We start from the raw sequence: 23,654 nt of genomic DNA, 5'->3' as shown, positions 1-23,654 counted from the left end.
GGCACGTCACACAGTCCGTACTTATACTGGCAGGAAAAAGAGGCAATTTGGAGGCCCATGCACAAACTGGCTTTATTCTACCTAAGTTGCCCTCCCACAAGTGTGTACTCCGAAAGAGTGTTTAGTGCCGCCGCTCACCTTGTCAGCAATCGGCGTACGAGGTTACATCCAGAAAATGTGGAGAAGATGATGTTCATTAAAATGAATTATAATCAATTCCTCCGCGGAGACATTGACCAGCAGCAATTGCCTCCACAAAGTACACAGGGAGCTGAGATGGTGGATTCCAGTGGGGACGAATTGATAATCTGTGAGGAGGGGGATGTACACGGTGATATATCGGAGGGTGATGATGAGGTGGACATCTTGCCTCTGTAGAGCCAGTTTGTGCAAGGAGAGATTAATTGCTTCTTTTTTGGGGGGGGTCCAAACCAACCCGTCATATCAGTCACAGTCGTGTGGCAGACCCTGTCACTGAAATGATGGGTTGGTTAAAGTGTGCATGTCCTGTTTTGTTTATACAACATAAGGGTGGGTGGGAGGGCCCAAGGACAATTCCATCTTGCACCTCTTTTTTCTTTTCTTTTTCTTTGCATCATGTGCTGATTGGGGAGGGTTTTTTGGAAGGGACATCCTGCGTGACACTGCAGTGCCACTCCTAAATGGGCCCGGTGTTTGTGTCGGCCACTAGGGTCGCTAATCTTACTCACACAGTCAGCTACCTCATTGCGCCTCTTTTTTTCTTTGCGTCATGTGCTGTTTGGGGAGGGTTTTTTGGAAGGGACATCCTGCGTGACACTGCAGTGCCACTCCTAGATGGGCCCGGTGTTTGTGTCGGCCACTAGGGTCGCTAATCTTACTCACACAGCTACCTCATTGCGCCTCTTTTTTTCTTTGCGTCATGTGCTGTTTGGGGAGGGTTTTTTGGAAGGGACATCCTGCGTGACACTGCAGTGCCACTCCTAGATGGGCCCGGTGTTTGTGTCGGCCACTAGGGTCGCTAATCTTACTCACACAGCTACCTCATTGCGCCTCTTTTTTTCTTTGCGTCATGTGCTGTTTGGGGAGGGTTTTTTGGAAGGGACATCCTGCGTGACACTGCAGTGCCACTCCTAGATGGGCCCGGTGTTTGTGTCGGCCACTAGGGTCGCTAATCTTACTCACACAGCTACCTCATTGCGCCTCTTTTTTTCTTTGCGTCATGTGCTGTTTGGGGAGGGTTTTTTGGAAGGGCCATCCTGCGTGACACTGCAGTGCCACTCCTAGATGGGCCCGGTGTTTGTGTCGGCCACTAGGGTCGCTAATCTTACTCACACAGCTACCTCATTGCGCCTCTTTTTTTCTTTGCGTCATGTGCTGTTTGGGGAGGGTTTTTTGGAAGGGACATCCTGCGTGACACTGCAGTGCCACTCCTAGATGGGCCCGGTGTTTGTGTCGGCCACTAGGGTCGCTTATCTTACTCACACAGCGACCTTGGTGCAAATTTTAGGACTAAAAATAATATTGTGAGGTGTGAGGTATTCAGAATAGACTGAAAATGAGTGTAAATTATGGTTTTTGAGGTTAATAATACTTTGGGATCAAAATGACCCCCAAATTCTATGATTTAAGCTGTTTTTTAGTGTTTTTTGAAAAAAACACCCGAATCCAAAACACACCCGAATCCGACAAAAAAAATTCGGTGAGGTTTTGCCAAAACGCGTTCGAACCCAAAACACGGCCGCGGAACCGAACCCAAAACCAAAACACAAAACCCGAAAAATTTCAGGCGCTCATCTCTAGAACTGAGTGAACATATGGACACAGTGTTTAAAACCCGCTCGTCCCTCCCAGTAGCAGTAGCTTGCAAACAGAAACCTAGTGAGAATGTGACTGAATTCTGGAAGAGATTTAAAAAGTGTTGGTCAGAGGAGGCAGGTCTCACCCTAGTTAATACCGACAACTTACTCATTTCTACATTTATAAACAACTTGTTGCCAACAGTGACATTAACTGTAAAACAAAGTGTTTCTAGTTGGACCTCAGACAACATTGAGGTATTTGGTAAACATTTATATGAAAAGGAAGCAGCAGGCTGTTTTGACATCAAAAAGATTACTCAAAATGTACCAACCCACAGTTTTCAGAACCCCCGGAGGCAGTACAGGAACCCTCACCCCCAGCGGGACATCCCACAGAATAGGGGGCCCCCTGCACCTCTGAGCAGACGACATACATCCTGCTTTAATTGTGGAAAAGATGGACATTGGGCTAGGGACTGTCCTTACCCCTTTAATAAAACTAAACAACCATTGACTGAACCTGTCCCCACTAACAATACTCCCAGAGACGCCCCAAGGTTCCAAATTGACTGGCAGGGACAACCCCGCTGACGGGGCCCGGAGGAGAGTGTCCCGACTTTCATGCAGCTCACTGATCACTGGAAGGAGGCCCCAATTGTCAATCTAGGCATAAATGGAACAAGTGTTCCATTCCTGATTGACAGTGGAGCCACCACCAGTGTCCTGTGTAGGGACCAGTATCATGGACCCTTGAGAAAGTCCGCTCCTTCAATGGGAATCAATGGGATACCCACAAAAGCTTACTCCACTGTACCCCTCCCTATTGACACACCACGTGGGCATTATATAGGGACTCACTCATTCACTGTCATACCTGACTGCCCAGTTAACTTGTTGGGAAGAGACCTCCTTACTGAACTACAGATAACCATTACCCCTACTGGTAAGGGTATGGACATAATCTCACCACATTTCCCCGTGATTACTGAAACCTCTGAACTAGACACCATAGACCCCCACGTATGGGCAGAAGGGCCCCTCGACACAGGCCTGATATCTTGTACCCCCTACAAGGCCACACTGAAACCTGATGTACACCCCGTTTACCAGAAACAATATCCATTGTCTAAAGAAAAAATGGATGGCCTTAAGCCCATGGTAGAGCAATTCCTGCAGCAAGGCATACTCAGACCTGTAGTTTCTCCTTACTGTACTCCTGTCAACCCTGTTGCTAAATCAGATGGCTCAACTAGATTTGTACAGGACTTAAGGGCAATTAACCAGCTAATTGTCCCCATTGCTCCCATAGTCCCAGACACTAACTCCCTCCTCTCAGCCATCCCTGCGAACGCTGTGCATTTTACCGTCATTGACTTGAAAAATGCCTTTTTTAGCATACCTGTTGACCCACAGACACAATTACTGTTTGCATTTTCTTTTGGGGGCCAGCAATTAACTTGGTGTAGGTTACCCCAGGGGTTCATAGACGCTCCTGTTGTTTACACCATTGTCCTCCAAGCCACTTTAAAATCATGGCACCCCCCCCAAGGTTCTGTCCTGCTACAGTATGCAGATGACCTGCTTCTCTGTAGTCAAACGGAGGAGGCCTGCCGAGAGGATGGTTTATCACTGTTACTATGGCTCTGTAAATGTGGACACAAAGTGTCAAAAACTAAAATGCAATGGTGTAAAAAGCAAGTTGATTATCTGGGTTTTGTCCTCACAGAGGGGGAGAGGAAGGTCAGTCCACAACGCATTCAGTCTGTACTGGGTCTGGTCCGCCCAGCCACTCAGAAGGAAATGCTGTCCTTTCTGGGTATGATAAACTACTGCAGACAGTGGATATCTGATTGTTCCTATTATGACAATATTCTGAGGCAAACCACACTAGCTGACAAACCCAGAGACATACAATGGTCACAAGAAATGTTGGATGCACATGAGAATTTGAAATGTTTGTTAATTAAAAGTCCGGCACTTGGCCTCCCCAACTATGTATTACCTTTTCATCTCTTTGCAAGGGACAACTGTAAAACCATGGCGGGGGTACTAACTCAAGAACATGGAGGTAAGCTGCGCCCCGTGGCATTTTTTTCTAAAATAATGCCCGTGTCAGTCCAGGGAATGCCTGCTTGTCTTCGAGCCCTGGCAGCCTGCGCAATGGTGGCTGAGATGGCCATGACTCTCACCCTAGGTCACCTTACTGTACTACATACCACACATAATGTAGTTACCCTACTTAAAGGCCTCCACACGCAACATATGTCTGCCCAACGCCTCAGTGGCTATGAAGTACAATTGTTGGGAAACCCATCCCTTACTATTAAGTATGCCAATGCGACTTCAGGCCCTGCCCCTATCTTAAATGCACTCCTTGGTCTCAAAGGCCCCCTAGACGACTTGCCCGATGACCATGACTGCTGCATGACTATTGAGACATCTCCCAGATTGGACATGTCCCCCATACCGGTACCTGATTCTGACCACATCTTTGTTGACGGCTCTTGTACTAGACCAAATGACTCCACATACCAAGCAGGTTATGCCGTTGTGCGCCTGCCCAATGACATTCTTGAAGCAAAGCCCATACCTTACCAATCTGCCTAGGCTGCTGAGCTCATAGCCCTAACCAGGGCATGTACTCTGTACCGGGATAAACCTGTTACCATCTATACCGACTCAAAATACGCCTACGGCGTTGTGCACGACCATGGAGTTATCTGGTCCCGCCGGGGTTTTATCGGAGCTGACGGTAAGAACATTTCACATGCCACACTTATCACTGACTTACTTCATGCAATACTCCTGCCTAGTGACATTGCCATCTTACATTGTAGAGCCCACACTGGTGGGGCTGATGAAATCTCCAGGGGAAATGCTTTCGCAGATAGCTCCGCCCGCCAGGCAGCTCAGCTCCCCACCATACACCAAGCCATGGCTGTCATGACCCCACCCATGTTAGATGATCAGTATTTACTTACTGAACTCCAAGTTTCTGCCTTCCCCAAAGATTTAGCTGATTGGTTGTTTCCAATAATGCAGAAGAATCCTAAAACAGGATTAATCTGCAAAGAGGGGAAACCATGTATACCTCAAGCAAGCGCTCCTTTGTTCATATCTCACTATCATGGGATTGGTCACAACAGCAAACATACAACACATACATTACTAGACAAAGATTTTTACATCACAGACGCGAGATTACTAGTTGTTAGCAGATGCATTACATGCTTAAGAAACAACCCTAACAATCCTATGAAGGCAGCTCACCAACACCTGGCCTGGGCAAAGAAACCCATGATAGCGCAAGAGGGGGATCTAGATCAGATTAGGGAAGAGTATGTAAGGTCTCTCATAACCAAACTGACTGAAGTTGAGCATAATGTTGTTCGGAAAAATCCCTCTAATCCACAGGAACCAACTCACCCCTTCCAGGTGGGAGACAGAGTGGTTGTTAAGGTTCTCCCCAGAAACAAAGAACCAGGAGACTTTGCGTACGGTCCCGAAACAGAGGTTGTTGCAGTTACCAGAACAGCGATCCTTACCAAAGAAGGCCCTACCTGGATACATGCGTCCCGAGTAAAGAACATACCTAGACCAGACCGGGAAGGAAGACCAGAAGGGGTACTAACGGGAGTAGACAACTCTGACCCCCAACAACAAAGAGAGGTACTAACGGGGGCGGACAGCCCTGACCTCCAGCAGGAAGAGGTACTAACGGGGGCAGACAGCCCCGACCTCCAACTCATCCAAAATTATGACTTCATACATGGAGAAGACGATGGTGAACCACGGATCATGCTGGGCTTGTGTTGCCCTGACTTTTATCACAGTCCTGACACTCCCCTGTAAAACTGAGGTTGACATCTCACAGAAGGGAGGGGTGATCACTTTATGGTATAACTCCTCCAACACACATGTAGCCACATATATTGTAGAATATTTTAAGTTCCATAAGCTTGCTAAGGCAGAGGCCTCCATACACCCTAGCCATAAAAAAACTAGAGGATTTATCTGTAGAATTGAGAAATAATTCCGGCATTGATAACCCCTGGAGCCAATACTTTGGGTGGTTTGAGAACTGGAAACAAGCACTTGTACAATTGGGAATCTTTATATTGATTACTCTCATTCTTATGTGTTATTGTGTTCTGCATCCTACCATGTTGCCGACGGCTCACAACTAAGACCATCGAGAATAATCTCATGTATGAGTCTATAGCCCCACCACATGACAACTCACCTGCAGGCTATAAACAATATCTGGCCAAATACCGTTCAGGGAAACCTCCTCGGAAGAATCATATCATATGAATTTATGATTCTAAGAGGGGGTTGAAGGGTTAAAGGGTCCATGTTCTTTACTCACTGTTATTGCTACAGAGACAAAGACGTCTCAAGGTTCCCATATAAAATTTATAACCATATGAAGCTACTCCCACGCCACACACTGAAACTATGTACTAACTGTGCCTTAGTTTCGACACGTACCCCTGTCCGTGTACGGAAGTCCTTATAAGGACATAGAGCTCGTGGTGCCCTCGTGCATTTCATGTTTCCGCTGTATGATATCCTGCATGTAGTGTCGTAAGTTAACTTCCTTAACCAATTATGTTCTTGCACGTATTGTATACACCCATGTGTCTTATCTACATAGTAAGCCGTAATTCCTATAATAAACAGAGTGATTCTTAACCAACAGCTGCGTGTTTATTCTTTGTGTTAAGAGTTGCTCTCACGGGTACCTAAGAGGTCATCACATCGAGGTGGTTCAGAGATATTATCCTTACAATGTATCCCTATAAGTCTGTATGATGAAGCTATTGCTGTGCTCATTCCTGCTAATGGTTGTGACTTCGCAGCACAAGTGCAAGTTAATGACCAGAGGTACACCAGAGAAGTGTGCTGTAGGACAGTCACATGACAGACAATGCTTCCACTATGGACCACAATGGGCTTGGATACACCTGGATTCAATAAAATAAACTGAACAGATTGTATATACAATACATTTGGAGGTCAAATCAGGTGGTTTGTTAGCCGCCTGCTTTATATCTGGAATCCTCTTATTTATTATCTTTAAGATAATTATGCCTCTTACTGAATTGACAAATACAATTAGAGAGAAAGTAAGAGCATAATACTCAATATGAATCATGAAACTGAATTTACGGTATTACTTGAAGATGTATACTGGAGATAAAACCAAAAAGAATATACAGGTTATAAAATGATATGCTTGTCCTGTCATTAAGGAATCAAAGCAGAGGATGCAGCATAGGAATATGACAAATGGAGTCTTGTATCAGCCAAGAACTTTATCCCAGCTTATAAATGTAATAACTTCATTTTATATCTGTGGAGCATAGAGGAATACTAGCCACATTGGTGTGGCTGCTTGCACCCAGCGACAAGAACAAAACAAACAGTTGAAGCTCCCAGAAATCTAAACTAATCTCCTGACTGTGGTGCCAAGAGCAAGCTGCAGAGTTGCTGGAGTATTTTCACAGATAGATGACACTATGCAATGTCATTACGTCCAAATAGACCTTAATCTGTAATCCAATTAGAGCAGTGTTGGTAGAATTGTACAGCCACATGAACCCTGCACTATGCGTGGCAGCCATATTAGAAACAAAAGAACATTCTCTGGAGTATATACAAGACAAACACTTAAATATTATTTTAATACTACCAACAAATGCATATGGTTGTTTAACCACTTAACGGACGATTTTTCAATTCAAAATTGTTCATAACATTGTTTTAAAACAAATAAAAAAAAATATTTAATAAAGTTTAAAAAGTATGTTTTGAAATATTATATTATGCACAGCAGCAGACCACATCTCCGCGACACAGAGAGGCAGCGAGGTCGCATATAATCTGATCATGCCACTTAAGTGGTTAATAAAAGATATGTAACAAAGACTATGAACTAAAAATTCATATTTAAACCAGATTTCAAACTATATAGCATTCCTACTGTACAATTCAATAACAGTCCCACCATACAAGTGGCCACCCTTTCTTGCTACTTACTTTGCATTTTATCAGCTAGGCTGGTAAAGATGTGGTACGAGACGCAATGCAAATGTTTTACCGCCACTGTTTAGTAGGGGACGAAGCCAAGATGTTGCAATCGTGCCTCCGTTTCCCCTAACCCATCTCCGCGCACAGCCCACCTTTGCATACACCCCGCCTCCTATGTGCCGACTAGGCAGCCGCCTCCCAAAAGGAGCAGCAGCAATTGATTTGCAGGTTCTTTATTACAGAATGGAGAGATGACATGAGCAAAACATCTACACTGCAGCAATGCGCCCACATAGAGCCCTTTGTGGGGGGATAGAGCCCTATGTGGGGGCATTGCTACAGATAGAGCCCTTTGTGGGGGGATAGAGCCCTATCTGTAGCAATGCCCCCACATAGAGCCCTATGTGGGGGGAAAGAGCCCTTATCTGTAGCAATACCCCCACATAGGGCTCTGGTGCAGTTTGCAAACTACTTTCCTGGGTGATAGCAAAGGTTTAGGATGCTATACGGACGAGTTACGTAACACAAGACAAATTAAAATACTTAAGAGCCATATATTACCAAAATAGGGATATTTGGGTTCAAATTTAAATATCAGTATACAATAGAAACCTGAATAACCATGGTCGAATTAACCAGACAACTAAAAAATGTGTTCCTAATCATTACAAGTATAAGTACAGCAAACACTGTACAATAGTGCTAACTAGGCTGCAAGCGTTTATTGTTTGGGTTACGGGCACACCTATATATTCTATTTCCCGTAATCAGATTCTGTTCAAATCTTGCATCCCAAAAAGCATTTTCAGATTAACAGTTATTTGTATAATTCATGCAAACTTTCCACTCAAATTACCTTGGATAGTAAGGAACCTAATGTGATATATCAAAGAAAAAAGGCTTTTTATCCCTAAATACAGATGTTTAATTTACTTTTTTTACTTTAAATGAACTCCAAAGTTCATGTATTTTTACTGCCCATAATATTGGTCTATATATCAGTATTAGAAAATACAAATGTTTTTATGACACACTATAAATGCTACTTATATCTTGCAATGCCAGCTATATTATTATTTGATGACACCACGGTATGGAGAAACAACAACAACAACAACAAAACAAAAAAACATTTGAGAACAAATTAAGTAGATCATATTTTTTTATTTTTTTTTAAATCGTATAAGTGCAAACAACACCAAACGTGCTATGAAGCATGTGCTTGTGGACCACTGGCCGACCAAGTGTTTTAGCAACCGTGGCTGTTTATCTCACATGCCACAGAACAGCAGATGTCTGCGAATCCTGACATAAAGCACGGGTGTGAAATATGCAATAATCTCTGACATTTCAGCCGACAACTGACCAGGGATACAGCAAATCTGAGCACAGATCTGGGGCACACATAGAGCAGTCACTAAATCTGAGACAAGAACAGCAGCCACCAAGCTGGCACAATATACACGCCACAACCATGTCAACGCGCCAGCATCACAGAGAGCACCAGAGACATGGCGCCACCAGTGATGATGTACTTCTGAAGTGTGTGTGTAGATATTACAGGATTTACACAACATAACACATATAAAGCAAATGGAAGATGCGTATAACAAATACAAATGTACCATAAAAAAGGATCGTACAGATGAATAACAATAGCATATTGATTTAATCGAATCACAGATTAGGACACGAGTAGTTAAACTAAATTTTAATAAATAATTTAAGGAAAATAAGAGCATTTCTTTTAACCACCCAATGCACAGTTTAGAAGTTTTAAGCAGAAAAAAAAAAAAAATCTGCTGTAAGTGTATGGGAGTTTCTTTGAATTCCACAGCCTGGCAACAACATTAATAAAAGTTCAGTTTCCTGCTAGATCGCATAAATTCTTAATCGTAAAAACAATCTGGCCAACATCTGTCACAGAAACATAACTTGTGGCTTTAGCTTGTACTCAGTGCCGATGTGTAACTGGCCACAGACTTCCAGAGATAAACACCTGGAGATGGTGGTTGTAATTACACGCAGGCCCTCTGACAATGGCTAGATCAGGGGTGGGCAATTATTTCAGCTGGGGGGCCGCATAACACTTCCAGCAAATATTCGAGGGCCACACACAAAATACTCAAAAAGAGATCCCTTTTTACACATTATGGCAGACAGCGTGCCCTTTTTACACATTACGACAGACAGCGCCGCCGTTTTTATACATTACGGCAGACAGCGCCCCCGTTTTTATACATTACGGCAGACAGCGCCCCCGTTTTTACACATTACGGCAGACAGCGCCCCCGTTTTTACACATTACGGCAGACAGCGCCCCCGTTTTTACACATTACGGCAGACAGCACCCCCGTTTTTACACATTACGGCAGACAGGGCCCCCGTTTTTACACATTACAGCAGACAGTCCCTACCCCCCTTCCCCCCCCTCCCCTAAACCCATATTGCAGTTTTTAACTCCCCTCCCTCCCCACCCCTAAACCTATATGGCAACTTAAGCAGTGATCCAGGGGCTGGCTGGACAGGGGGTTTACCTGTTTGTCACAGTGGCAGACAATCCCCGCTGTCCGATGATCTGCGCTGCTGCCGGCCGGAGTCACTGCTGATGTGGCTTCTCCTGCTCCCGCTCGCTGCCCGCTGCTTCCTCTCCTCACTGGCCGCCGCTCCTCGGCCGCCGCTCCTGCTCACTGCAGTGCCCGCCCCCCATGCCGCCCAGCGCATGATAACAGAGGAAATCCCGGTCAGCTGACCCTGTTACGTGACCGGGATTTCCTCAGCGGCGCCGCGTCTGAGAGCAGTGCAATGACCAGCGGCATGTCGGGCCGCTTGTCATTGCACTCTGGTGGGGCACAGCGGGCCAGGCAGGATCGGTCTGCGGGCCGCATCCGGCCCCCGGGCCGCCTGTTGCCCACCCCTAGGCTAGATTGACCCAAAACAACCTAAAGATTATCTGCATTCATGTAACCAGTGATTCTCAAGCATGGTAAAATAAAATGTAATTAGATGGCCACACCAGAACAACATATTATACGGCCATCTGAAGGCTTATCTTTCTTTACGGGGGGTGTTCAATTAAAGTCGGAACTGCCGTCTTGTCAGAAAGACGGCAGTTTCTTCAATTTCCGAATTGTTGGAAAACACGTGGATTAGTGGAATAGCTGCGGATACACGTGTTTGTCGGATTCTGCCCAGTTTCAGACAATGTCAATCTAACTAAAAAAAGTTTGGCATTGTCGGGAACGGACAAATTCTCATTGATTACTGCATTGTCTGATCATTTCCGTCAGAAAACACTAGAGGGAAAGAAAAAAAACTGTGCGCATGCAAATCAGGAATAACCTCGATATAGTTGATGACAGCAGTTATAGAGGTTTCCTCATATATTATTGCTGTAGTGTCGCCAAACACCCCTTCTCTGTGCATCAAGTTCCGTGCGACTCTGCTTGTGCCAAGCGCCTTTTTCACAATAAAACCACTTAACAAGACTGTACTTATTAATTTGATATGCGACAGAGTCAGATTCGTTATACGATGTAACAATTTAGGGTGTTTGTTAATGTTCATCGAATGTACAAAACAAACATTTGCTAAAGACTATAAATCAGAGAATAAGCCTGGCCCAAGAACTGAACTACATTGAATAATGAAATAGGTACTTAGAAACATAGGGGTATATGCAATTGCGGTCGAATTCCCGAAATTGTCGAATTTCGGGTCATTTTCGACCAAAAAAAAAAATCGCCTATGCAATTCAGTGCTTTCCGACCAAAAAACAGACTTTCAAAATTCGACTTTTTGAAATTCGAATTTTTGCAAATTCGACTTTTCTGCAATGATACAAGTGCTGCAATTCGACCAAAGCATATTCAATTCAAGTTTGGAAATTCGACAGCAGTGCTTTTAGACAGCAAATTCGTCATTTTCAATCCGCCACACTTTGGAGGGTGAAAACAAATAAAAAAATTTTAAACATGTTTTTTTTTGTGTTTTTTTTTGTGGGGAATAGCAGATCTATTTATATTAGAAGGGATTAGGTACTTTTTTTTTTTTTTTTTTGGAGGCACAAATATTATTTATATATTTTTTTAAAATATTATTTTTTTTTTTTTTTTTTTTTTTTTATGCTGGAACGGTGAAATCATTAAAAAAAAATGGCGTGGGGTCCCCCCTCCAAAGCATAACCAGCCTCGGGCTCTTCGAGCTGGTCCTGGTTCTAAAAATCCGGGGAAAAAATTGACAGGGGATCCCCCGTATTTTTAAAACCAGCACCGGGCTCTGCGCCTGGTGCTGGTGCCAAAAATACGGGGGACAAAAAGAGTAGGGGTCCCCCGTATTTTTAACACCAGCATCGGGCTCCACTAGCTGGACAGATAATGCCACAGCCGGGGGTCACTTTTATGCCGTGCCCTGCGGCCGTGCCATTAAATATCCAACTAGTCACCCCTGGCCGGGGTACCCTGGGGGAGTGGGGACCCCTTCAATCAAGGGGTCCCCCCCCCCAGCCACCCAAGGGCCAGGGGTGAAGCCCGAGGCTGTCCCCCCCCCATCCAATGGGCTGCGGATGGGGGGGCTGATAGCCTTTTGTGATAATAAAAAGATATTGTTTTTTCCAGTAGTACTACAAGTCCCAGCAAGCCTCCCCCGCAAGCTGGTACTTGGAGAACCACAAGTACCAGCATGCGGGAGAAAAACGGGCCCGCTGGTACCTGTAGTACTACTGGGAAAAAAATACCCAAATAAAAACAGGACACACACACCGTCGACAGTAAAACTTTATTTCATACGTCGACACACACATACTTACCTATGTTCACACGCCGACATCGGTCCTCTTCTCCATGTAGAATCCACGGATACCTGAAAAGAAAAGATCAATATACTCACCTCAGCCATGGTCCAGAGATAAATCCACGTACTTGGCAAAAAAACAAACCGAACACCCGCTCCATGCCGGACTGAAAGGGGTCCCATGCTGACACATGGGACACCTTTCCACGAATGAGACCTGTCAGTGACAGCTGTCACAGAAAGGTCTCTAAGCCAATCAGGAAGCGCAACTTCGTTGCGCTCACCTGATTGGCTGTGCGCTGTCTGTACTGTGACAGCACATCGCAAAGCCGCTCCATTACTTTCAATGGTGGGAACTTAGCGGCTAGCGGTAAGGTCACCCGCCGGTCAGCGGCTGACCGGCGGGTCACCCCACCGCTACCCGCAAAGTTCCCACCATTGAAAGTAATGGAGCGGCTTTGCGATGTGCTGTCACAGTACAGACAGCGCACAGCCAATCAGGTGAGCGCCACGGAAGTAGCGCTTCCTGATTGGCTGAAGGGACTTCAGTGACAGGAGTCACGTGATGTCCCGGCATTCGGGAGAAAGGGGTCTGATGTGAAAGCATTGGACCCCTTTCTAGTCCGGTATGGAGCGGGTATTTGCGTTTTCTTTTTTTTTTACAAGTACGTGGATTTATCTCTCTGGACGTGGATTTATCTCTGGACGCTGGAAGGTGAGTATCATTTTTTCACAGGTACCCTCGGATCGTCGGAGACCGTGGCAGTCGGCGTGTCAACATAGGTAAGTATGTGTGTGTCGGTAGTGTGTAATAAAGTTTTACTGTCACGGTGTGTGTGTCCTGTTTTTTTGGGGGTATTTTTTTCCCAGTAGTACTACAGGTACCAGCGGGCCCGTTTTTCTCCCGCATGCTGGTACTTGTGGTTCTCCAAGTACCAGCTTGCGGGGGAGGCTTGCTGGGACTTGTAGTACTACTGGAAAAAACAATATCTTTTTATTATCACAAAAGGCTATCAGCCCCCCCATCCGCAGCCCATTGGATGGGGGGGGGCAGCCTCGGGCTTCACCCCTGGCCCTTGGGTGGCTGGGGGGGGGGGACCCCTTGATTGAAGGGGTCCCCACTCCCCCAGGGTACCCCAGCCAGGGGTGACTAGTTGGATATTTGATGCCACGGCCGCAGGGCACGGCATAAAAGTGACCCCCGGCTGTGGCATTATCTGTCCAGCTAGTGGAGCCCGATGCTGGTGTTAAAAATACGGGGGACCCCTACTCTTTTTGTCCCCCGTATTTTTGGCACCAGCACCAGGCGCAGAGCCCGGTGCTGGTTTTAAAAATACGGGGGATCCCTGGCCAATTTTCCCCCGGATTTTTAGAACCAGGACCAGCTCGATGAGCCCGAGGCTGGTTATGCTTTGGAGGGGGGACCCCACGCCATTTTTTTTCTTCGGGTTTTTCCCGTTTTTTACCGTTTTTTAAAATCGCGGCAAAATCCGCCAAATCGGCCGATTTTCGCCCGCGACTCTGGCGAATCCGTTTTTCATTGAATATGGTGAATTCCGGAAGCCACCTTCCGGAATTCACCTGGCGAATTTAGTCGAATTAAAAAACGGCGAAAAATTGCCGCGATTCGCCGTGAATTGCATATACCCCATAGAATTTGATGGTAGAGAAGAACCGCTCGGCCCATCTAGTCTGCCCCTTTTTGTTTACCATATTGTTACATCAATCCCTATTTGATTTTTATTTCTTTGTAAGGATATCCTTATGTCTATCCCATGCATGTTTAAATTGCTCAATGGACAAGAAAGGTTTTATCCGCACCAAAGACAAAGTCAAAATAACACTTTAGGGACTATTGGTCCTTTAAATGTTAAGAATCATTAGTTCTTAAATCACTATGACCATTTGGTTGGGTGCTACCGTCCGATTAACCAACATGAAAGAAAATTTAAAAAGAATCGGACTCAGGTAGGTGCACTCCATCCCTCACAATTTCATTGTTTAAAATACCTTTTATCAGACTATATTAAAATTGCATATGAACATATACCTTTACCTGAAAGCCTGTAAGGCTTTTTTCTTTATATCTATTCAGCCTCTAGGGCTGAGTAAAGCGAAGTATGAAAAAGGTTGATAGAAAGAAAAACTGTGACAAGAAAATGAAAAACTAATATGTGAATAAATAAAACATTAAAATGATCTACTGTGTCCCGTTCTTACGTGTGGATGTATATTATTTAAGACTTAGGGGTATATGCAATTGCGGTCGAATTCCCGAAATTGTCGAATTTCGGGAATTTTTCGCCAAAAAAAAAAAATCGACAATGCAATTCAGTACTTTCCGACAAAAAAACGGACTTTCAAAATTCGACTTTTTGAAATTCGACTTTTGACAAATTCGACTTTTTTGCAATGATACACATGCTGCAATTCGACCAAAGTCTATTCAATTCAAGTTTGGAAATTCGACAACAGTGCTTTTAGACAGTAAATTCTTTTTATAGCTGGAACGGTAAAATCAAGGAAAAAAATGGCGTGGGGTCCCCCTCCAAAGCATAACCAGCCTCGGGCTCTTCGAGCTGGTCCTGGTTCTAAAAATCCGGGGGAAAATTTGACAGGGGATCCCCCGTATTTTTAAAACCAGCACCGGGCTCTGCGCCTGATGCTGGTGCAAAAAATACGGGGGACAAAGAGAGTAGGGGTCCCCCGTATTTTATACACCAGCATCGGGCTCCACTAGCTGGACAGATAATGCCACAGCCGGGGGTCACTTTTATACAGTGCCCTGCGGCCGTGGCATTAAATATCCAACTAGTCACCCCTGGCCGGGGCGTGTCAACATAGGTAAGTATGTGTGTGTCGGCAGTATGTAATAAAGTTGTACTTGTCACGGTGTGTGTGTCCTGTTTTTATTTGGGTATTTTTTTTCCCAGTAGTACTACAGGTACCAGCGGGCCCGTTTTTCTCGTGCATGCTGGTACTTGTGGTTCTCCAAGTACCAGCTTGCGGGGGAGGCTTGCTGGGAGTTGTAGTACTACAGGAAAAAACAATATACAGACATTTTTCTCAAGGCTATCAGCCTCCCATCCGCAGCCCTTGGATGGGGGGGGACAGCCTCGGGCTTCACCCCTGGCCCTTGGGTGGCTGGGGGGGGGGACCCCTTGATTGAAGGGGTCCCCACTCCCCCAGGGTACCCCGGTCAGGGGTGACTAGTTGGATATTTAATGCCACGGCCGCAGGGCACTGTATAAAAGTGACCCCCGGCTGTGGCATTATCTGTCCAGCTAGTGGAGCCCGATGCTGGTGTAAAAAATACGGGGGACCCCTACTCGTTTTGTCCCCCGTATTTTTTGCACCAGCATCAGGCGCAGAGCCCGGTGCTGGTTTTAAAAATACGGGGGATCCAATTTTGACCCCGGATTTTTAAAACCAGGACCAGCTCGAAGAGCCCGAGGCTGGTTATGCTTTGGAGGGGGGACCCCACGCCATTTTTTTCCGGGTTTTTCCCCTTTTTCCCGTTTTTTTAATTCGCGGCAAAATCCGGCAAATCGGCCGTTTTTCGCCCGCGGGACTGTCGAATTCGTTTTTCATTGAATATGGTGAATTCCGGCAGCCACCTGCCGGAATTCACCTGTCGAATTAAAAAATGGCGATAATTTGCCGCGATTCGCCGTGAATTGCATATACCCCTAATTCTACTATAGGTTGAAGCTCTCACTGTCTCATTGTAAATTGTCTCAAATTTTAAACAATAAAATTGTGAGGGACGGAGTGCACCTACCTGAGTCCGACTCTCTCTCTTTGTAAATTTTCTTTCATGTTTAAATTGCTCTACTGTCATAGCCTCTACCACCTCTGATTAGAGGCTATTCCACTTGTCCACTAACCTTTCAGTTAGGTAAATTTTCCTCAAATTTCCCCTGAACCTCCCATCCCCCCCACTACTACTTCTAGCAAACAACTTGTATATAAACACGTCTTTTATCCCCTGGGCATCATATGATGGATACAGAATGTGGCAATCATGTCATGCAATATGTTGGCTATATTATGTTAATTGGCTGTTGTTAAAGTTCCATTGCCTGTTTAGTGATTATCTTGTGATTGGCCACTTGGCAGCTCGGTTACTGAGCATACTGTATATCTTGATCCGGGTTATCTAGTTACCACCCTCAATTGAAAAAGTACCTCATGTATAAGATCTTGATGAATGTGGTTTGTATTTGCTGTAAGGCATCACCTTGGATTTGAGAGTTTCTGACTTGCTGCAACAAGAATGGGCTAAAGCAGCTTACCACCTGGCATAGGAGGCAGTGTTGACTGGATAATATGATACAGATATTAAATGTGACAGGGTATTAAAACAAGTAACTCCTTTTTATTTTAAGAGATAGAAACTCTGCTCATGTAGATGATATCATAAGCCACCTTGAGGATCCCATGAACCCAGAAATCATGTGACCACAAAGAGGGACGTTTATGCAAAAGGATTTTCATCTAGAAAAGGTGATCTAACCCACAGCTACACATTCAGAGGATATGGCTCATTAGATCTACATGAAACTCAGACAGTCAATAGGTTGACCCCAAATGGTCAAGATACAAAATCCCAACATGGTCAAAAGTTCGAAAAGACTGACGGGGTCAAAAGGTTAAGTGTTTTTGGTGTCACTTTCTATGTTTAACCACATGTGACCCCAATTAGTGCACCATTTCGCTCGCCACACTTCAGCCTTGCGACGCTCTGCACAGGTTACTATTCTCAATTGTAATACATGTGGTGGTAAAGGATGACATTTAAAACAAACTTTTTTTTTTTAAACTGTGTCGACCTTAAGTACTCTACCTTTTACATGTTGAAATTTTGACCTAATTCACGTCAACCATATTGTGTCAACCTACTGACTGACTATTGGTTTACTGTAGATCTATCTAGTAACCGGATACCCATTCAGTAGTCTGCTTTTTTATTTTTTTTAAACTTTACCTGGACAAACTGTGGAACTCCAGGTTGGTAAAACTACAAGTTCAGCAAACCCAGAAAGGAGTCAGCTGGCAAAACATACTGAGGCATTTAATTTCCCACAGGCTATTCAGGACGGTCCTACACTGGTAAAAATTACTCTGATTGATCATTACAGCTGACATCACCTTTCCTGCAGCTACCTGTAGATCAGTTTCTATATATCTGACCCAATAAATAAGCAGAAATTCGTGCATTCGGCATGATTATACACAACATAGATAACTGCAAATATAATTCCCAAGTAGTTTTGAGACAGGCGATATAAACAGAATCATCATAATTCTGCTACATTTCCCACTTATGATATAATCAAACTGCCAGTCTCATTTCCAAATTCAGCCGAAACCTCCAGAGTGCATGAATCACAATATGTCTCTTTACTGGACCCAAAATAGAAGTACACATTTATATTCCGAAACAAAAGCAGGAAAGAAAAAAAAAAAAAAAAAAAGAACAAAAGCTACTGAAAAATAGGCAGTGTACACAGTAGTATAATTAAAGCTACTTCTTAAGTGACTTCATTAACGATTAGATCCTATTTCCAGAGGTTTGCAAAAGAACAGTGCATTTCATCTGAAGCTGCCTTCTTATAGTTTCCTTCTCAATTAATAATGTACATTATCAGATAATTCAGAGCTAATAAAAAATGTACGCGTGTTCTACCTAAAATAAACTTCACGGATCAAATATACAAAAATAAGCAGAAATTTTAACCATTATAGAAAAAAATAAAAATAAATAACATCACAATACTATGCGGCAGTTGCTCACCTGGGGTGACCGTTTCTAGGGTTGCAGAGTTGATTTTCCGAGTACTTGTTAAGTGTTTCAGAGTGGAACCAGCAAACAGCAGGTAAAATACAACATCATCTTCCAGCTCTGATTGTTCGGTGAGACGCACTGTGAGGACACAGTCACCCTGAGAGGAAAGACAAAAAGAAAGTCAGTAACCAAAGTCATTCTACCAATGAAACAACATGGACGCATTCCGCAACTGAAGGCTATGCCATGATATTTAGGTTTTTGTGTCCATAGAAGTAGTAGTAGTAGTAGTAATAATAATAATAATAATTTTATTATTAATAATACATTTATTTACAGGATGATTTTCTCTAATAGGGCTCCAGGCGCTTTACAGATAACAAACTTAATACAGATGTTTAGATCTGCATACAAGACAGGGGTGTAGTACGGCTCACCGCCGGTCAGCTTACCGACGCCGGGATCCCGGCAGCATACCGACGCCGGGATCCCGGCGGGGAGGGGCGGGTGCAGCAAGCCCCTTGCGGGCTCGCTGCGCTCGTCACGCTGCGGGCTCGGTGGCGACCTGCGGTCGCCACGGGTTCTATTCCCACTCCATGGGTGTCGTGGACACCCACGAGTGGAAATAGTCCCTGTTGGTCGGCATGCCGACCATCGGGACAGTGACCCGTCGGGCTGGTGGTGGAGGTCATGTGACTGTCGGTAAGCTGACCGGCGGTCACATGAATACCACCCAAAGGACAGAAACCATCAAAATAACATGGTGGTGAGACACACATTTTTAGGTCATTGGTTCAAGTATTACTCATTATTCTCAGGAATATAGAGGTGAGGCACCTATTTTAGGTGCACTACAGTGAGTTACAGTGGGCAGAATGCTCAGAAGAAATAATGGGAGACATACAAAATACTAGGTAAAATACACGCCGATTCTTGCAAAATCATTAGCACCATGCATTGTGCATCCTACAGGAGAGTGCCAGTCAGAGCAGCCAACATAGGTTATAATGTGCAAGATAATCAGTACATGATAGTCATTGCATAAATAGTTCCATGTTGTTCTTTCTACACATGAAATCACACGGCAAGGATTTGCTTCTAGTACTTTTAATATTTAGAATTGCACAAGACGGGGGATCCCTTTATCAAACCTCTGAACATAGGCCCTCATTCCGAGTTGATCGCACCGTAGCAGTGTTTTGCAGCCGTGCGATCAAATAGTCGCCGCCTATGGGGGAGTGTTTTTTAGCATAGCAAGCGTGCGATCGCTTGTGCAGGGAAGCTGTGCATAAAGTTTTTGTGCAGTTTCTGAGTAGCTCTGAACTTACTCAGCCACTGCGATCACTTCAGCCTGTCAGGTCCCGGAATTGACGTCAGACACCCGCCCTGCAAACGCCTGGGCTTTCCACGGCACGTCCAGAAAATGGTCAGTTGCCACCCAGAAACGCCTTCTTGCTGTCAATCACCTTGCGATCGCCGCTGGGATTGCATTTTTCGTAAGGTCCCACGCTGCCCTGCGCATTGCAGTCGTGGAGCATGCGCAGTTCAGACCTGATCGCACCGCTGCGGACTGCAGCGTGCGATCGGGTAGGAATGACCCCCATTGACACTAAGTATTCTTCTCTTGCTTTAAGAATATATCTGACTTTTGCAGGCGTTCCCATGTAGTAAAGTATCTAGGTATCCATTTCACCCCATACTACAACCAGCTATTTACTGTAAACTTCCCCCTCTGTTGTAAACTATAGGGAGGAATCTGGCTAACTAGAAAGTCTATTTTATCTCTTGGAAAAGCCATGTTACCAGTGTCGGACTGGGGCATGTAGGGCCCACTGGGGGAATGCAGTGGTAGGGGCCCATGTTTAGTGGTGTGGCCAGTCTGCCGAGGGGGTGTGGCCTGCCACCACATTGGTTTGACTTACCATTACAGAGTGCAACATCTGGGCCCCTTATTAAATTCAGCTGCTGCATGCATGATAATGTACCAGATTAATAACAGCAATGCACTGTAGAAAATACACCATAGTCCAGTATAAGGTAACATATGTATAATTCAAGTGCAGTCTAGAACCTGATCCTTTGAGCAGGAGGCGGGCCCCCAGGCAGTGAGGCCCACCAGTGGTTTCCCCTGTACCCCCTGTGGGCCAGTCCAAGCCTGCATGTTAAAGCTACTAAAATGAATGTTCTCCCTTGCTTCCTTTATGTCACTTCTAGACACTCACCCATACCCTCAGATTTACCTAATGGGAGGGCAAACCCTTAATGACTGGTAACAAACCACTGCTGTTCAGTGGCTTTCCCTGCCATACATAATGGAGAATATAGAAACAGCACACAGATTAGATGACAAATGGTGAGAAATATCCGTAACAGCCACATATTAAACTCTAGGGATTCAGTGCCTGACCCAAACTCCTTGTGCACCACAGCATAACCCTAATCCCCCCCTCCTCTTAGTGCCTAGACCTAACCTTTCCCTGGTGGTGCCTAACCCTAACCCCCCTTCCTGCAGCCTAACCCTATCCACCCCAGGATGCGCCTAACCCCTCCCCCAACTCCTGACTCCAACCCGCCCAATAAACTTGCAGTCGGAATGCGGGCTTTCAGGATACGTGCTTTCGGGATCCTGGCGACGGTCTCCTGACCCCGTCGGGATCCCGGCGTCGCATTCTGATGGCTATTGGGATTCCAGCATCTGCATTTTGACTGCTGGCATCTTACCCGCATCCAATTGGAATATGTACCTGCTTGGGCTAGGTTTCCTCTTCTAAATCTGATATTTACAAGTGTTGCAACAATTTGTTTAAAAAAACAATGACTTGCAGGCTTATTTTGCCTCTAACTTACCTTGGCTTTATTTGAAAAAAAAACAACAACGAGATTTATGGTAAGAACTTACCGTTGTTAAATCTCTTTCTGCGAGGTCCACTGGGCTCCACAGGGAATGACATTGGGGTGTAGAGTAGGATCTTGATCCGAGGCACCAACAAGCTAAAAGCTTTGACCTTCTTCCCAGAATGCATAGCGCTGCCACCTCTATAACACCGCCTCCATGCACAGGAGCTCAGTTTCTGTTAACCAATCCAATGCAGTAGCAGGCAAAAGACGGCAACTGTCAGTAGCTACATATACCACACTCTCACGACAGGAGAAAGTGTCAGCGGCTAATGCCTTACCAACCCAAAGAAGTGAGTGCACCTCGCAGAAAGATTTAACAACGGTAAGTTCTTACCATAAATCTCGTTTTCTGCTGCGGGGTACACTAGGCTAAACAGGGAATGACATTGGGGATGTCCTAAAGCAGTTCCTTATGGGAGGGGATGCACTGTAGCAGGCACAAGAACCCGGCGTCCAGAGGAAGCATCCTGGGAGGCGGAAGTATCGAAGGCATAGAACCTTATGAACGTGTTCACTGAGAACCACGTAGCCACCTTGTACAATTGTTCAAGGGTCGCACCACGACGGGCCGCCCAAGAAGGTCCAACCGACCGAGTAGAATGGGCCTTAATGGTAGCAGGAGCTGGAAGGCAAGCCTGTACATAAGCATGTGCAATCACCACTCTAATCCATCTGGCCAGGGTCTGATTGTGAGCAGGCCAGCCACGTTTGTGAAAACCAAACAGAACAAAGAGAGAATCCGACTTCCTGATGGAGGCAGTTCTGTTCACGTAGATACGGAGAGCCCGTACCACATCCAAAGACCGCTCTTTGGAAGACAATTCAGGAGAGGCAAAAGCCGGAACCACAATCTCCTGATTAAGGTGGAAAGAAGACACCACCTTAAGTAAATACCCGGGACGTGTTCTAAGAACCGCCTGATCACGGTGCAAAATCAGATATGGTGACCTACAAAACAAGGTACCCAAATCCGACACCCATCTAGCAGAGGCAATAGCCAGCAGAAACAATACCTTAAGAGAAAGCCACTTAAGGTCTGCAGATCCAAGTGGCTCAAACGGAGACCCTTGCAACGCCTCCAAAACCACCAACAAGTCCGAAGGGGCCACAGGCGGGACATAGGGAGGTTGAATCCGCAACACACCCTAAGTAAACGTATGTACATCAGGTAAAGTCGCAATTTTTCTCTGGAACCAAACCGACAAGGCAGAAATATGAACCTTGATGGAGGCCAGACGAAGGCCCAAGTCCAAGCCCTGTTGTAGAAAGGAAAAACGTTTGGCCGTACTAAACTTGCAAGCGTCATGATTGTTAGATGCGCAACAAGCAAAGTAGAAATTCCAGACCCTATGGTAAATCCGAGCAGAAGCCGGTTTCCGGGCCTTCAACATGGTTTGAATGACTGCCTCAGAAAATCCTTTGGCCCTCAAGACGGAAGCTTCAAGAGCCACGAAGTCAAAGCCAAACGGGCTAAATCCTGATATACACAGGGGCCCTGAGCGAGGAGATCTGGGCGCTGTGGAAGTAGAAGGGGACGCTCTAATGAGAGACCCTGAAGGTCTGAGAACCAATGCCGTCTGGGCCACGCGGGAGCGGTCAGAAGTAGGAGTCCTCCTTCTTGCTTGAACTTCCTTATTACTCTGGGCAGGAGTGACACTGGAGGGAACACATATGGCAGCTGAAAGTTTCATGGAATTGCCAGTGCGTCCACGAACGCTGCTAGAGGATCCCTTGTCCTTGCTCCGAAGACCGGAACCTTGTGATTGTGTCAAGACGCCATCAGGTCCACATCTGGAATGCCCCATCTGTCCACGAGGAGTTGAAACACTTCTGGACGGAGGCTCCACTCTCCGGCGTGTACGGAGGCTCCACTCTCCTGATGACTGAGAAAGTCCGCTTCCCGGTTTAGGCCTCCCGGAGTAAATACTGCCGATATGGCTGGCAGACGGCGTTCCGCCCACTGAAGAATCCATGATACTTCCCTCATTGCCAAGCGGCTTCGAGTGCCGTCTTGATGATTTATGTATGCTGCCTTGATGATTGATGTATGCCACCGTGGTGGCGTCGTCAGACTGTACTTGAACAGGTCTGTTTTGTATTAAATGCTGGGCCAAGTTCAATGAGTTGAACACCGCCCGCAATTCCAGAATGTTTATCGGGAGGAGAGACTCCTCCTTGGTCCACCAACCCTGAAGGGAGTGTTGCTCCAACACCGACCCCCATCCTCTCAGACTAGCGTCCGTCGTCAGAAGGACCCAGTTGGAGATCCAGAAGAGACGACCCCTGCTCAATCATTGGTCCTGAAGCTACCAGCTCAGTGACAGACAGACCTCCGGAGACAAGGAGATCATTTGAGACCTGAT

General features: G+C 45.5%; 1 protein-coding gene across 7 annotated transcripts in view; it reads right to left on the bottom strand.

Annotated features, from left to right (window-relative positions):
- Window positions 1-23,654, bottom strand: part of AKAP13 (A-kinase anchoring protein 13) — a 532,570-nt gene that overhangs the window by 331,793 nt on the left and 177,123 nt on the right. For all 7 annotated transcript variants that reach the window (XM_063925738.1, XM_063925741.1, XM_063925740.1 and 4 more), the window contains one exon: window positions 18,403-18,550. In XM_063925738.1, coding sequence (XP_063781808.1) covers window positions 18,403-18,550 — 148 coding nt within the window. The remainder of the gene's footprint in view (window positions 1-18,402; window positions 18,551-23,654) is intronic.

The sequence above is a fragment of the Pseudophryne corroboree genome, chromosome 6 (genome assembly GCF_028390025.1).
Source record: "Pseudophryne corroboree isolate aPseCor3 chromosome 6, aPseCor3.hap2, whole genome shotgun sequence".
Lineage (NCBI taxonomy): Eukaryota > Metazoa > Chordata > Amphibia > Anura > Myobatrachidae > Pseudophryne > Pseudophryne corroboree.
This window is presented reverse-complemented; position numbering and strand designations above follow the sequence as displayed.